General features: G+C 39.3%; 1 protein-coding gene across 1 annotated transcript; it reads right to left on the reverse strand.

The window, feature by feature from the left end:
- Positions 1-450: 450 nt before the first annotated feature.
- On the reverse strand, positions 451-6,359 carry mapk6 (mitogen-activated protein kinase 6). The gene is made up of 5 exons (XM_055154477.1): positions 6,176-6,359; positions 3,936-4,100; positions 2,931-3,126; positions 2,695-2,812; positions 451-2,590 (listed from the first exon to the last, which is right to left on the reverse strand). The coding sequence occupies exons 1-5, from the start codon at positions 6,342-6,344 to the stop codon at positions 1,673-1,675; spliced, it is 1,566 nt and encodes a 521-aa protein (XP_055010452.1). The 5' UTR covers positions 6,345-6,359; the 3' UTR covers positions 451-1,672.
- Between the last annotated feature and the right edge of the window lie 11,354 nt (positions 6,360-17,713).

Raw genomic sequence — 17,713 nt, forward strand, 5'->3', positions numbered from 1 at the left:
TTGATGAGTTGGTAAGAGTTTATGTTATGACTAAGCAATGAAAAAGTGAGGCTGCCTTACAAAAAATGTCATTTAAAGAAACACCTCTAAAATAATAGTAACACAGCTTTAGTCCATGCATGAGGAAAATGATAAAATATGCTTATTTTGAAATTCCAAATGATCTTAAATGGGACGGTCAGTCAACCAAAGCGCTGTATGTGGCCTGGGAGCTGTACAATACCCCAAGTCTGTTCTAAAGCTATTCAGGAAAGGTTCATTTTTGTCCTATCAATGGATTTTTTTTTTTGGTTTTGACACCTGCAAAAAATTCATATCTATTAGCATCTGATTTTTGATACTTTTAACATCCCCCTTACATTCTGTTCCATTGTTATCTAGTCTAACAGCGTTGTACAAGCATGTCAAATTCCATTAATTATGAGGAAATAAAAGACCACAGAGACCAGACTCTTTGCCAGTAATTTTATTTTGATATTTTGTAGAACAGGGTAACCAATGATTACAAAAGAAGTCTGCAGTGTTCTACATGCTACACCTTTAACCTAATTCATCATGCTTTGCTCTTCGAAAAGGACATAAAAAACAAAAAACATACAATTAAAACTGATGCACGTTTTATACTCACCATTGACTTTGAATGTACCTTTCTGTTGCCTCCATGCACACGTTTGTACAGAACATTTAGATAAAAAAATTAAGACTTTAGGCGCCTTCTTTTTTAACGATAAAGCAGGTTTTCCACAAAAGACAGAACGCACCTTAAAATATAAAATAAAAAATTAACAAAGAATGATATCCGTTTGGACAATATCGATGGAAAATGAAATAAAAAGCCATTTGAACTTTTTTTTCGAACATAGATCAAGTTGTTTCCTAGCATAAAAACAAAACACTACCACGCCTATATAGTGCCGAAATGAACATGGAAGTCTTTCTCCGCGAACGCCTCTCAGATCTTCAATAACCACATTGAAATAACACCTTTTGATAAAATAAATATCGCAAATCTTGCTAGAAATAAATAATGATTCTTGAAACACCTCACTATGTTAAATGCTTGACAGATTTCATTGACGAGACCTCTTCATTTCATGGTATGAGGATGGTCGTAAAGCACTAGTTTGGCTCTAGAGTGTCTCGCACGGCTGTTACCTTGAGGTAGATAACACATTTTTACATTAACGCCTACGATAGAATGGTGCTGCTGGCATCATGTGAAAGATTTACAGTATGAAAGGGTTTTAAGGAAGCCTTCTTTGGGGAAATAATGTTAAATCAAGATAAAAACTAATAAAAAAAGACCCCAGTTTGCAGGATGTTCCAAGATGTTTAAAAGCCTAATAACTGTTGGCACCACCTCCTCCTTTATGTCCCACCCAAACTGCACAACGACATCTCGAAAAGAGTCCACAAATGTCCTTCGTCTCCTTCGCGCTCTCTCCCTCCTCTGATACAGTACTGAATGTGCAAGCGACATGGCGCTGTAGCGATGAGGGTGTGGACATAAACATGGAGGTGTACAAGGCTCAGTGATGGTCTAAACAACACGCCTCTCGTAAAAGGCAAAATAAAAGAACCATAATAAAAAAGGTATGAAATGATTCAAGTACAATTATATACTATTTCTTATAAAATTGCCTAGCTGTTGCACTGTGAGGAGGACTTCTGCTTAATTCAGGTGTTTGAAGATGCTGCTGTAGGTTTTATGGGCGATTTGAGGCGAGCACTTGACGGTGCAGGGGGACAGAGAGGCCTGGATGGACTTGAGGGGGAGGTCTTCAGCCAGAGAGTCCAGCTGCATGTTCAGGACGATCTCCGTCCCACAGCCCAGGAAGGCCTCCTCATGCAGCTCTGCGTCAGAGCAGGCCAGAGTCTCTGCGGGACACTCCTCCTTTCGCCCAAACAGCTGGTCCAGGTAACTGGTGTAGCCTCCCTCCGACCTGTGGTCCACCGGCTCACCACAGCCGAAGGCGGGCCACACGGCGTCACCGAGCTGGGCCAGGTTCACCAGGCACTTCTCCTCCTTCTCCTGACTGATGGACTTGGACATGGATCCGGAGCGAGGAGCCTCCAGCTGAGACACAGAGGTGTTCAGCTCATTCAGGAGACCCACCTGGCTCAGCAGCGCCACCTCTGGACAGGGCTCAGGCTGCAGGCTGAGTTTGATGGTGCTGGCGATGAATGAGTCAAAGTCAAAGCCCTGGTTTTGTGGGGCTTGGTGCTTCTCCTGCTCACGATCCTTCTCAGAGACACTCTGCTGCTGCAGAGCCATTTTCACCAGACCGTTCTTCTCACACTTGGTCTTGGACTTGGTCTTCTCTTTGCTCTGCTCCTTCCAGTTGGATAGGTCCATGATGAGTTTGGGTTCGTAGTAGTGGTTGACCTCACTGTCCCTCCACACCAGGTTGTCCAGGTAGGAGGGGGACACGGCCTTGTAGTTGCAGGTGTGGCTGCACTGCAGGTCACAGTACTTGTTCTCATGGTGTTCGTCAGACCACGAGCGTTCAGCTGAGAACATGGAGTAATCAAAGGACGGCTCGTCCAGGAACTTCTCCCGCTCACTGTCAGTGTATTTACGAGGGTCCACCTGGAACAGAGAGGTACGTGTTACCAACATGTATTCACAGTGTCATGTACGATCAGGTGAAAATGTAAACAAACATAACACTTTAAATGAAGTTCATGTCTCACCTGGACCTCCTCCTCGTCTGTGACATCAGACAGCCCTCTGGGATCCACCTGCACCTCTTCAGGGTCGTGGGTGCTACGCAGGTTCCAGTCAGCCTCAGATAACTGACTATCATGATACCTGCCACAAGAGAAAGATATTAGCACGTGCACTCATGTAACTCAAACAAAATGGAATAAAAACTGTATCTCCTATGAGTTCTCACTGTAGAATGGTGGGTAAAGTAGTGCAGTCGTACCTGTCCCATGTGTGGCTGTGGCTCTGGTCCATGAGCAGGATGTCATCAACCTCGTCCTCGATGTGGAAGGGGTGCAGCGAGATGGGCTCGTCCAGCGGGAAGGAGTAGTCAGACATGTACGGGTGGGCCAGAGCCTCCTCCGCGGTCAGACGGTCCATGGGGTTAAAGGTCAAGATTTTCTCCAGGAAATCCAGCGCTGTAGATAAAAAGAGGAGATATGGGAGATGATCAGAAAGTGTTTTATGTTAAAAAAAAGAAAAAAAAAAGATGATAATTGAGGTCACTGGTTGATTTTCCACTTTGCCAAATGTTGTTTTAAAATCGTCTTTTGTTCATTTCCATAACCGCAGACAGTTGATGTAAATGTCAATATGACCCTGTTAAAATGACAGCCTACAGTGTGTTAACATGAGGGGAGTGACCTAGACTCATGTTTGCCCTGAGCTGAGGGCGTAAACATAAACGGCTGATTTGAAGGAACGCTGTGAGATTCCTGCAGCTCGGATCATGTGACTGCTCCCAAATTCCCTTTTCCTTTTTGGAGATTATCGCCATTTGTGATGAAGCCATGTGAACTCTCAGATGTTTTCACTGAATCTTTTAGTCCCTGAGGACAAACTGCTATTTATTACTCATAATAACGTGCTAGAGGAGAGGGATCAATGCCAATTCAATTTATATTCATGAATCAGGAAGTACAGGTCTTGCACATGGAAGTATTAATAGCTTTAATGCAATGCTACTCTGCCCAAAGCCATTTTATGTTATGATTAAGTTTCTTAGATTAGATTAGCCTATGACTGTTTAGGTTTGCATTTTTCACAATAGAGGAACTGAAAGATGACTCAAGAATTCAGAATAACTGTAACCGATAAAACAAATGTTTTGTACAAGTAACTACAATATAGAAATACATTTTGGACATATGCTTTCACACATTTTCCCCCCATACATTTTTGCATATACCCTCTTGCACACGTGAATATCTCAGGGGCCAGTACTGACCTTGGGGGCTGACTTCGGGCAGCAGAGTCTTCAGAGGGTTATGGGGCGTGGACATGTCGTTCCGGATGAACACAGGGATCACACTGTGCAACTCCTGACGGTCCTCCTCCCTCAGCACCGGGATCGACTCCAGGATCAGCTGCATCTGCTCCAGCTCATGGGCCCCTAGAAAAGAGAGAACAAAAGACACATTATTATAGAGGAAAGTTAAGAATGCTGGCAATTATAGCAAAAAATACCAAAAGTTTCACAGTACAGTATTTAATGTATTTTTTTGGCATTATTTAGATGATATTTTAATAATTATTTTTTAATAATGCACGAGGAATGTGTGATCATGTGCCTGTATCTTGGTTGAGGTAATGTGTTAAGCTACTGGGTGGAAAATGCATTTGTTTTCTTTTGTTTCTTTCTTTTCTTTGGTCTTTTGGAGTATTTTTATTTAATGTATTTTGTTTTATTGTTAAAATGTATTCCACTTTTAATTAAATCCTTGGCATTTCCAGTGTTCATATATTTTTTTTTTGTAATTAGGAGCTACTGTGTCAATATAAACTGTTAATATATAGTTTGTCTAATGTTGCAGTGGATCGACATAGGGACATAGGCCAGGAACAACAAAGACCATGATCCTTTGCTCCTGTTTCAATGCAAGCAATCTGGAGGAGATAACTTTATTATTTTCTTTAATATGACGATAATACATGAGTCAGTATCTCTCCCTACAGGCTTACAGTACATTTGAACTTTGTCGCATTACCATAAGTCCGGTCAGGTGCCTCCCGCGAGCAGTTACACAACTCTGTAATTGAGTTTCAGTGGATCTGCTGAATCACGAGGCTGCTGTGTTTTGGCCTGTGTTCAGCTCCAGGCATTTGGGGAAAAAAGTGAGGAAAAACGGTCGAGGTCGAGTCGAGGAGAGCCATGAGAAAAAAATTATAGTGTATCCTATCCACTACCTCCCTCTTAAAGATGCATTATGTAACATTTAAAGAGGAGTCAGCCATCTGCTTGTCTCCATGAAAATGTCATATTGCTTTAAATTGAATGTTCAAAAGTATGGCATTAAACTTGTCTATTGCATTTATTCAATTACACGTTTTAATTGGTTAAAAAAAATCCTACAAAAACATGCATTCTTACTGGGCTGGTGCTTTCACTTGTTTCAACTGGCTCATGTAAGTTTAAATGCCAAACTTTGGTTCATCCCGTCTGATTATAGACTTTGGTTTAGTTGCGATAGTACCAAATATTGCAACGATGGGTTTGTTCGCAGAAGTCAGTCCATTTCAGTCCCATCGTCCTTGGTCTATTTATTTATTTTGAGCAGTTTCGTGTCATTGCCCTAAAAAACCAAGCACAGCTTCACATTGAAAGTGCCCTAATTTTATAGGAAGAACCATATTGTCAAGCTGCAACAACTCATGAGTTGAAACTATCTGTGGTTGATAAGTGACACTCGAGGGCCAATTATTGTCAGTCTATTTTCAGGTCAAAAGTAAAACCTGTTCCCCATCCTGACAATTACACTGAGAGGACATTCAGTGCTGCCTGTCAATGTCAGAACTGCCACAGAGGCGTCTTTCACTACAGGGCTGCAGGTACTATTGGTAAAAACTAAACTATGGAGACTAAACCATGTTGTGTGAGCGTGACGACCTCGAGTGTTACAAATTCAGACAGTAGGAATCCTTTTTACATTAAGAACCTTGTGTGGAAATGCCTAGATGTAATGCAGGAAAGCAATTTAAAGCCAATGTTGAGATAGTTTTAATGAGGAATTTTTTCTGATGCTAAATTATAGAGATAAACCATCAGATACTTCATGTAAAACTTTTAAGCGATTATTTCATTCAAAAAATGTGACTCATGAAACTTTCTGGTGAGGGTCTTCTACCTGCTCGTCCTCCTGGGAATGCTATTGCGTTCAGAAGAAGGGCATTAAACTTGTATCATGCATTTATTAAATTGCAGGTATTTTTATAGTTTATAGTAAAAATCTTGATGCAAATGTTTAATTCCACAATGAAGCGCATTCCAGTCAAACAAATATTTCCGTGGGGACAAGCAGGTAACAGACCCTAGATGTGAACAGTTACATCTTTTACATTTGAGTGATTTCGCATCGCTTCATTAATGAATATGCCAAAGCACCCACAGCTGCACACACCTTTAGATAATAATCTCCAAACCTCACTTCGCATTTGCATAAACACGGAATGACTCATGCGAATTAGTACCTGCGAAGAGGGTTTTTCCGGTGAGCATTTCAGCGAATATGCAGCCAGCCGCCCACATGTCGATGGCTTTGGTGTAGTTGTTTGGAGAGAGAAGGAGGCGAGGTGATCTGTACCACTTTGTGACCAAACCTTCAGAGAGATGCCCCTGCAAAAACAAAAACAGAATCATCAACACCTTTATTTAACACGCATCTTTCATTAACAAGGGGAAAAAGTTTAAGTCCTGCTGCCTAAGATGTGAGGAAAACATATTTGGAGACGTAATTAGCATCCAAAACAACGCCCAAGATTAGGTTTAAATGAAAAAGTAATGAGAGGATTTCTTGGTAACTTAATAATAATAAAAAAACAACATTGGCCTCAAGAGAGTTCAGGAGTTAATGCAACAGATAAAATTGCTTCCTAAAGTGGAAGGCTCATAGCCGCTTTCATAATTACCATTCATACTTTAATTATTTCAGTGCTTTTTGAAATGAAATGAAAAAGAGCACGTAGGGTAATTGCACAATAAAAGAGGATGGCTTAAAGGGCTATTACGCTACTTTCTGATCAAGACTGTAATGTTTTCTCATCACAAAACCTGGAGTTGTTTTGTTTCATTCACACATGTTAAACACAATAAACTTGCATATTTAGGCTGAGTTTTTCTCTCAAAAGCACTCTGTTCCACCTTGTGATGTCATATGGTAAAACAAGATGTAGCCCAGTGTGTTTATAAATGCGTACACCTTCACTAGAATGACATCCAATCTGTACTGGACTAAAGATAAAACTTGAAAACTACCACTACATGACATCACAAGATGGAACAGAGTGTTCTGAGCTTTGGAGGTGTAGACAGACTAATAATAAAATAAAACAACATGTGTGAATTAAACAAAAACATATCTTCAGTATGTTTTTGAGGTAGCAACAACATTCTAATATGGTTTAAAACTTACAAGAGTCCATTTTGTGTAATACAGGACCTTCAGAGTTCCCTCTTTTTCACTGACAAAATTTCAAAACTTTTCCATAACTTTTTCATGACTTAAAGTGAATTTTCCATGACTTTACGGCACCCTACATGTGTAGAAAGCATACTTTTATAGCTAAATATGAAATATTAACCCTTTCCACTGAACTTATGGTATTAGTTTTTTTTAATTAATATTCAGAATACTGTCAGTGCATTTATTGTCATCTCTTTCAAATGAAAGGCGCATACATTCGGAAATAATCATAATAGCCTAATGATAACTTGGCAGAACGCTGTAGTTGCAAGAACGCGATACTAAAATTCCATGACTTCATTGAAATTACAAAATTCCATTACTTTTTCCATGACCGTGGGGGAACCCTGGACCTTTAATGATGAACTAGTCCACAAGTCATTAAGGTTAGGCTTGATCGTACCATATTATTACACATTTTGAAAAGCTAAAGTTTGAAAAGTAATTTTAACTTGACACAAATACCAAGCCAAATATTAATACAGTCATTTCCCCATGCGTCAGTTGCACCCTTGTGTCTCTATGGTCAGTGGTGGAGCAGAGGAGCGGACTGGGCAGTGACTACACACAGAGGTCATTGATGTCTATGGCCACAGAGGATTACTGCGCAGACTGCTGACATGTGCTGCACGTGTCCAGACCTCCTTTTTCTCCCTTTCTTTGTGTCTCTGCTCCATGGCCTACGTGACCAGGAGAGGAGAACTGTGAAACTGGACTGTCCCAATGGAGGAGACGGGTTTCTAGAGGCATTTAATGTGATGACAGAAACGGGGCTGTGAAGGAGAGTATGATCTGCCAAGACGGTTAGACAATCTGAGTGATACAAACGATAAGGCCAAAATCAGCTGATCGGAGCTTCTCTGTGGGAGAGTGTCCTTTTTCACAAACGTTTAATTATAAAAAAGGTCTGCAACAATTTGAAGAAAAAGAACTGCATTTTGGAATCATAACTGGACTATACACACTCAAACACAAAGATATTTCCTAACAAGCAGAGCAGCATTATTGGTCAAATGAAAGTCAAAAAATAAACAACTTCAGAATTTAATTTAAGTTTAATTTGTCAATTTCTGTTTAACTTGTTTGTACAAAAGAAAAATCCAAAATCTTTCACTCTGCAAGCGCCAAATCTCTTCACAAAATGTTATGATTAAATAAAAATTATAATTGGTATGGATATGGGAATAAATAAAGTAATAATACAAAGTGCCATTCTGAAATCTACACCAAAAGTTACAGAAGTTTGATTTACACATAGTTTGTATATCCGGTGAAACTACCTTTACTTTGAAATGAATGATGGCTATATGTGGATGTATGCACTCCATGTATGAAGAGGGGGAAGGGAGGCGGTAAAACAACTCCCTTCATTCACTGGTTGCTTGTGGTGAGACTGAAATGGCCTCTTCAACGCTGCGGCTCCGATTCGTGTCCAAATTTGGCTACCAGGCATTACACCATCCCATAGTGAATCACACACAGCACGCGTGTCTCGAGTCTCGATGTGGTCACTGCAAAACCACAGGTAACCAAATGATCAGTGTCCTCAACAACAATTTTAACACCAGCGATCATGTGCACGTCAGGGCCAGGGAAATGACTATGTAGCAGCACAGAGTTAAAGATGTATTGCACAACTTTTCTGGTGGAGGGTCCGTCACCTGCTTGTCTTGATGGAAAAGTTATCGCTTTGCCTGAAATGTTCGATGGTCTGACATTAAGCACATCTATGTCATTTATTCATTATGAGTGTTTCTATTGCTCAAAATTCAATAATTCTCTCTGTGAATAAGGTAGCCTCTCCACAGATCTGACCTGTAATGTAGTCTATAGTTGACTCTCTTAAGAAATAAGTTTAATCTCTACCCTGGAACATTCTAAAAGAAGTAATAACATCTCCGTGAAGACAAGCAAGTGATGATCTCTCCACCAGAAAAGTTGCCCCATACACTTTAATGTCACCACAGCGATAGTCAATTAGGAGACAGAAAAATACTTTATTTTCTTTGGTCAGTTGACATAAAGATTCATGAATAGCACAAAAATAATGCATAACTTAATCTACTGGTATCCTACAAAGGGGGTTTAGGCTGAAGTTTAACACAAATTTTGCCTGACTCACTTAAAATACCGAATACAGGATGGCTGAAATTCTACTTACAGACATGGACAAAAATAAAAAATGGGCATTATATAAAAACAAACTAATCAGTAACTTATAAGTAGCCACTTCTCCTCCAAAAGTAACAGATTAAAACTTATTTCAAACACGGAAATTGTCCATAACTTCTGGGTTGTGCTACTGTTTGACTTGGCCTGTCCAGAGTTGAAGTTCTATTCAGCTACAATGACTCAGCAATCGCCGATACGCCAATGTTTATTTTTACCAATGGACAAACTTTCACATGGCATTTTCCATTGATAACGCTGAATTCCATGATGCTACTGTTAGTGTTGAAATCCCATAGACTTGCAAAGTGAATTTTTGCACTTAAGTCTAAAAGTTTATGGGTGAGGAGGAACACTGCCAGTGACAACCAAGCAAACATTTACCCAACTTGTATATTTTTGAGTTTTATTTTCTTTACTGAAGGCAGTGCTCAGACTGGAGACCAATGTGGAAGTGTAGAGCCAGCAGGACAAGACAGATGTAGACTTTTTACACATAATCAGGGAAGGCTCCTGTTAAATGGGGAAAAGAAAGGATGTTCATATGATTTCTTCAACCTGATTGGGTGAAGAGTATCAAAAGTGGAACAAATTGAGAACAGGCAACATTTCCCATCCACCCATTAAAGCGTTTATCTGCATGTTTAAGCAAAAAATAATTTCTAATCATCACCACCATGTTTGTTTTGGTTTGTTTGAATGCTTTACTTTTGGCTTCACCCTAACACAGACACAAAAGTCAGACCAGATGGATTCTCTGAAGTCAGTGAACTCCCAAATATCATGGGAATTCATCTTTTTGTGCCAAGTAAGGATGGACCAAGAGCATAAGAGAGTTTTGTCACGATACTGTAATTTCAAGCTTAATTTTGATAGTAAGGAACAGACAATACTAGATTCCACGATGATAATAAAATACACTCTTTATTTATAGGCATACACTAATCTATTTGATCTTGTATTTGTTCTGATACAGCTCAAGACAATTCTAAAACTACTACTATTACTACTAAAACTACAGTATTGATTGCCATCAGATTTTCAATATTTTTCACAAGAGAGAGTCTCTTTTCTCGATAAACTACAGTGCCTGGTAAAGATCTAAAGTAGGCCATCCGCCAGTAAACAAAAACACATGACGTCTTTGTCTCTTTGACCAAACTGCGCGTCACAGTCGGTAAATCAGTGCAGTAACATTTAATGAGATGAAGAGGATTAACAAGAGCCAATTTATTTAGTCACTCTCCAACAGGTTGGACCACATGTCAGGTAGCGAGATTTGACGTCTCTCCAGGCTAAACCCCCAGGATAATTTGAAAAAGCCAGACTCGAACACAGAGCATATATTGTGGAGATTTCATGTATGCCAGTCGCCCACGCTCCCTCCACCCACACGTGAAGAGCAGGGCTATAAACAGCGATCCGCAGCAGCCGTGCACATTTCACACATGAAGCGGTATTAATAGAGCTTTATTTATAGATTTTATTTGAGTGGAGGCTTATTGAGTGTCAAGTCTGCTAAGCACTTGTTCCAATGTCGTCAGGGCTGGATATCAAGCGTCAAAACGACCTACATCATTTGATATTTAGTTCAGTTACTTTATATTAAAAACATAAGATCACTACAATAATAGAGAAGCTGTTGAATGTAAAACAGTATTGAGAAATTGTGTTTAAAAAAATGGTATTGAGGACACATAAAGACACTTAATAGCTTTTCATTTAGAACCGTACAATTTAATTCTCATCAACATAGTTATATTCAGTCTACAGGCTCAAAAAGTGGGTCAAATATTGTGTGTGTCTCTTTGCATTTGTGGTTTTGAAAGGGAAATAAACTGAACCCGCCTGCCCCCGGTTTTTCCCTTTTTTTAATAACATTCCTCAAGAGTTTCCTGGTTGTTGTTGCTCCCAAAAGATCAGATTTCACAGCCTTGGATCTGGCTTTTCCCTTCTCTCTTCTCCAATGAAGCTTCTACGCATTTCTACGCACATTATGCAAATGGTCCAGTATCAGCTAACACTGTAACTAACTTCTAGCCTGGATTTGAACTCAGTAACTCCCTTTAACACAAATAAAATCACTAAATGAACGCAACATGGTGTACACATTGTGCCAGACCCAAACCAGGATAAATGGAAGGGCATCCAGCTAAAAAAAAAAAAAAAGTAGTCCCAGAGGCAGATGAGCAGAAAACTGTTATAAAACTGAAAATATCAAAATTTCCTGGTTCGTTTGCTTCTTGGTGGGAAAACTGTCCGAACAACTTCCTTAATGATAATTCCAGGATCTCGAGTAATATTCCGATTAAGTAACGTGACCCATTTCTAAATTTGGCAAAGCAGATAAACCAGTTTATTATTTCTATCGAACTATGGACTACCGTGTAATTTTATCAATCCCTTAATGACAAGTTTATATATATATGTAATGTAATGTTGTCTAAAAATATAACATGATGGTGAAAACAGGAAATTCACTATAACTGATGTTCATTATGAAGTGTGTTTTTGTTTTGTTTTTTCAAAGTGGTATTGCGTAGAGCTGCTTCTTCCATTAAAATACCAAATTACAGACATATCCTGGCGTTACACATTGTATTTCAAAGTTGATGAGTACAAAACGCTGCTTCATTGCTTTTATATTAACCACTGATTAACTCATGATCTTCTAAAGCCTGGATCTGAGCGTTCCCCTGGTGCCACATGTCTCAAACATGTGCTGTGCTTAAGAGCAGCACTTTACTGGATAACATAGACACTCCCCACTGTTACGGCCAGTAAAACCAGCCCACTCCCACTTAAGAAAGAACGAGCTAGGGCTGCACAATCTTAGAAAATGTAACAATGTGGCTGTTAGGAACTGCAATATCGCCGTTATTATCGTTAAATAAAAATAAGGGACTGCAACATTTTTTATTTATTTGTCTTGCAGCAGTAGAGACATCCAAAAAAGTCTGCTATGTGCTGTCTGTATCTAATTATGAAGCATTTTATTGTCTGTGAATCAGGAAGTGGATGGTTAGCATGCTAGTTATTAACATCGCCAAAGGTTACGGAACTGCTCTGGTCTCTGAAAGGACTTCTGCAAATCAGGTTCAGTGCCTTTAACAGACAAAACCAAGACTAATAGGATTTAAGTTTAATAATAAACACTTGAGAGATGGTGAACCTTGGTGGTTTGTATATTTAGTCTCTTGCGTTACCGATTACCGTGATTGATACTTTTGCGATGAAGCGTGCAGCCTTGGCAAGAAACAAAGTTCAAACCAAACAGATGAGTATTTCTACCTCCAAGTTTTTCACTGTCGCAGAACAAAAGGGAGGATAAGTCTGGGAAATAAAGCAGGCTTAGTTCCTGTTTCAAATACAGTAAAACACAAAGCACTTCAGGAGAAAAAAAGGTGGCTGAGGTTTTCAACGGTGAATTCTTGTCATTCTTGATCCTGAGCCATAAACAGAGCAGTCTTCTCACAGACAAGAGCAGCTCACATACCTACATCTTACAGGTAAACACTGTGTAAGATTATTGAACAAAAGGATCCAGTTTATGCTACATTTCAGTGGTAATGCTGATGTTTGTAGTAAAATAGTATTTGCTATAGTTGAGTTTGTTTTGGCTTTGGAGTAGCACAAAGTCTCCCTTCCAGCTCTTTTGTTGAGGTTCACTGGATCTCCAATGTCTCCTACTTTAACAGTTTAACTTTTTAATATTTTGAGCAAAAATTTAAAAACTGAACCACAGCAATGTATTAGTTATTGCATTTTTGTAATGTTGTATTCTGTTGTTGTAAATCTAACATGATCAAAAGAAAATACTATAAGCGATTCTTATTTGAAGAAGTATTTGCTAGACGAGAACGGACATATACTTTGTTTTGGTCCAGAAGTCTAGAGTGCAGCTTTCCAATAGCAATGCCACTAGAAATGAATAGGATTTAAATTAAGCTCTGAACAAGCAGAGAATCAGTCCACCAGCTTTTTGTAGATCCAGAGTTGAAATGACATGAGCCTGCGCACAGACAGCTGTTTAACCATGTCGCCTAGTTTGACATGACATACAATGAAATTACAGTAAAGCACAAGACTATTGGGGCTGTGTGAGTTTTGAGAATTCATGAATTGCGATTAGATTTGAGATTAAAACTAGGACTGTGTTCAGAGTCGCATAATAATAAACTCCAGGAGCGTTCACTTTTGGTTTCAGAGCATGTTTGTTGAGTTCTAAACTACAGACACAACAAGACTTCCAAACAAAAAGACAAATGGATAATTTGTTCACCGCAGAGGTCGCTTTACGCTCTAAATAATTGCAGCCTTTGTGATCTGATAATTGCGCCAAAACAAATTGTATTGTCACGAGACCAAAATTTCAAACTTGCTCTTCGACTAAGGTCTAGACTCAGTACTCAAAATAGATTCTGATACCACAATGATAATAAAACAACACTCTATCACTTTCTTGTATATTACCATGTGGTCTTATATCAGTGCAATCCCTCAGTTGTCCAGGCGTATACTAGTCTATGTGCTCTTATACTTGTTCTGATCCAGCTCAAGATCATTCTAAAGCTTCAGGAAACGTTCATTTAGTTTTATATTACGCAGCCCTAGACTCTATATATATATATCCCTTCTCTCGGAAATCAAAAACAACAAACTACAAAGAGGCCAGTATTTTTGTCACACTTCTGCATTCCTCTGATAGTTCCGGGTTGGTGAGGGCGCTGGGTTCATTCACTACACCAGTCTAATCGGCTGCGCTCAGACTCCGATAAAAGAACAGGCTGCCTTCACTGTACGAGACTGGCAGAAACAAGCTAAAAATACGCGTCAGGCCACACTTTGTTAGCAGCTTTAGAGTTGTGAAAATCAAAATGGAGAATTATGTTGAATGATGCGCACTGTAAACAAGTCTAAGCTGATTATTTAAAGTGCCAGATATACATGTATTTTGGGTTGATTTACATGGACAGGAAGTGTGCTTTTATAGACCCTAGTGGTGTTTACAGTGAAAGTGAAATTCGTTGGTGCGAGAGGAGGAACAAGTTAAGGGATAATTTATCACTTTGCATCCCCCTTGTTTCTATGAAAATGTTATTGCTTTGCCTTGAATGTTTCGAAGTATGACATTAGACATCCATGTAGCATTTACTCATTTATAAGCGTTTCTGCTGCTCAAAAACTTCTGTGAGTGCGTAGTGTGGTAACCTGCTTGTCTCTCTTGTGATAGTAGGTTTAAGCTGTACTGTGGAATATTCTAGACAAAGCAATAGGCTCAAACTACGAAGACGTTTGGAAAGATGCGATTGCAAATTCCTGTGTAGTTACCAACACTGTGCTTGCTGATACTCTGATAAAATCCACTGAAGTAAATGTGATCAGAGATAAAATGAAGACTGCACGTGCTGCCTGGAATAATCTAAAATTTGGCGCTCTCATCTCTTCTAATCACATGTACCCAGTGCACTTGGAGTTGCGTGTCAGTAGGGAAATTATGAAAACTGAGGTATGGTTGTAATTGTTGATTAGCTGAACATGACGGAATGCTACAATCACATGTAGATGAAAAAAACTGGGCCTGGGAAGTTGTAATCGCATCTTTCCAAACGTCTTCCTGGTAGAGCCTATAACCTTACCAAGCAGGTGGCAGACCCTAAACTAGAAATGTTACAGTAAGGTCCAGCCATATTACTAACTGTTTTTATAATGGTGACAAAATGGGGGACAACCAAATGGGAAAAAAAACTGTTTGAAATGATAAGACTTTTTCAGACCGTCACAATTCATCCAACTGACAATAATATTAGAGCTATCAGTTTGAGCAATGAAGCACAGGAGCTGGCTGTGTGCTGTAAGAATTATAAACGTTAAATTAAACTAAGGAAAATGAGCCAAAAATGAGCTCACAAATTAGTTTCCACTCTCGAGTTTCGACTTTTCTTTTCGCTGCAGACGGCCCCATTGTCTGGTCGGGCCATGACTCACGGAGCAGTCAGTTCATGTGACTAAACCACTTCATAACAGCTGTGCTCATTCCTGGTAAACATGTGTGCGACTGCTTGCTACTTACACTACACACTATATGTCTATACTGTGTGGCTATATAGAGTGCGTCTGTGGGATGGGCTGGTCCCCGGTGTAAGGGATATGAATGGGGTAGTGCCAGCTTTAGCAACGGAGAGAGTCACGTGAGACTTATCCGACACGTGTGAGGAGTTAAGGAGGATCAGGAGGGGCAGATGAGCCAGGGCAGGGCTGTGGGGCAGAGGGCAGGAAGGGGGGTGGAGCAGGGGTGGAGCAGATCTGTACCATATGGACTTCAACTGGCATTTCCTCTATTGCTTTATATAGAGGCCAACATAAGGACAGCACGGGATCGGATACAGGATATGCTCTTAAGGCTTGTGGGCCAGATGGATTCATTCAGAAAGATAAAGGAAAAGCAGCTATAGTGTAGAGTAAGGTTTAATATGGGAAAATATACAGGAAATCAAAAGTGTTTTTAGGTAGAGTCTAGATTTAACGATTCAAAAACACGTAGCTGCATCATTTATTATTGTTTTTAATGAGCTGCGTAATGAACTGAATTGTAAATCAAAGATACAGTTTGTGTGCGCGTCTTTTTGATTAAGAGATTGAGAGGAAATCTTAAGTGTCATTTAAGAGAAAAAAAGTCAAATTGAAACTGTTTTTGTGAGTTTTTAAAAGAATAAAACTAAATTGAAAACATGGTAATTGCTCAATTTGAGAAAAGAAATGTGGTAATTTAATGTGTTGATTGCACAGTCTTTTTTTAATAATAGTCATAAACATGGGGATTTTAACATTTCTCATTGTGTATTATGTTTCATGATGGTAAAATCGATAATGAAATACAGAATACATCTCAGTCTTTCATTTTTCAAGCAAGCACACAACCAAACCAAGCAGCAGTCAGATAAAAAGAACGGCAATGAGTAAGAAACCAGCTCCAAACCAACATATTTGCTTAACAAAACCACACATAACCCCCTTTTACAATCACAATGAACGCATGACAAACTGCACGCCTCATAAAAACCACCAAGCCCATGTAGTTTCCCATCGGCACGTCCAGGTTTACTACACAGAACATTTGCTGCCCTTGGTCGCAAATGGTACATAAGAAAAAAGTAGCACCACAATGTTATCTTGAGAAAGGATTTCCAGAAAGCCTGCAGTTTCCCCATGTGAGGAGTTAACGCAAAAAGACACAACATCCTGTTCTGTTTACTTCCTGCTGAGTCTGCGTCACTCCTGGGACCAACGTACCACCGGACATCACACGCCCACCACGTGTGAGAAAGACAGACACTTCCTTATTGCTTATGTGTCCCTGTGTTTCCCATTGATGAAATAAAATAAACTGGTCTCCTTTAGTCCAAAACATAGTAAGATAAACATTAGGTCTGCAGCTAATAAAATGTTTCAGATTAGCCGTTTCATTCTATTGTACATTTTCATTTTAACCAGATAAAAATGTGCTGTAACAAGTAGTTAATGATTATTTATTTATTGCATTATCAATCATAAAGTGTTATCCAATCAAATGTGCCTTTTTCTTTAAGATTGTTAAATGCTATGGTAATCGTTCTCAACCCCATGAATATTCTACGTTGTCAGGTTTAAGTGAAAAGTTGCGGCATTGGATTTTGATGCTATCAGCTCACATGAAGGCCGGTGTCTAAATGACGTGCAGATGACGTCACACTCCATTTAGCTCTGCACAGATAATGTTTTGTTTATTGCAAGTCAATGTCCCAGGTCAAGTTTTAACAACCAGTGGCCCTGTTACTGGTCTAATTGCAAACAAACAAACAAGTTTACAAGAGACCAAACTGCATTCATCTTTCATATCCATTGCTCATATGACAAGCAGAGGTCACGTCAAAATGTCATTAGCAAAACCACACACGCCCAATCTTGAGTCAAAGTGTCAAAGAAACCATCCTTCATCATGAGTGCAGTTGTCAGTATCATACATATATTAACACAGTTTATATACTGGGGAATCTTGTGTAACAATGTCTAGATGTGTTAAATTGTTCAAATGCTCCATGCTCCAAACTTCAATGTATTAAATTATCAAAGCAGAAGCCACCTCAATTAGCTGATCACATTGTGCATCCATTTGTATTTAAAATCAAATTAAACGATTATTAATATAAAGGATATTAAAGGATTCATACTAAGTTTTTAATTCTGAATTTTTTGGTCTTGTTTGGTAATAAGCAAGGCTCTTTCGAACACATTTAGGCATCTTCACACCAGCCTACCTCCAACTGTCCTCCATCACAACACTCCTACACTGCTTTGAATCGGTAGTAAACTTTTCAGATTCTCAGATGGGCGGTGG

The sequence above is a fragment of the Boleophthalmus pectinirostris genome, unplaced genomic scaffold (assembly GCF_026225935.1).
Source record: "Boleophthalmus pectinirostris isolate CB_2022bp ecotype Guang Dong unplaced genomic scaffold, ASM2622593v1 HiC_scaffold_19, whole genome shotgun sequence".
Taxonomy (NCBI): Eukaryota; Metazoa; Chordata; class Actinopteri; order Gobiiformes; family Gobiidae; genus Boleophthalmus; species Boleophthalmus pectinirostris.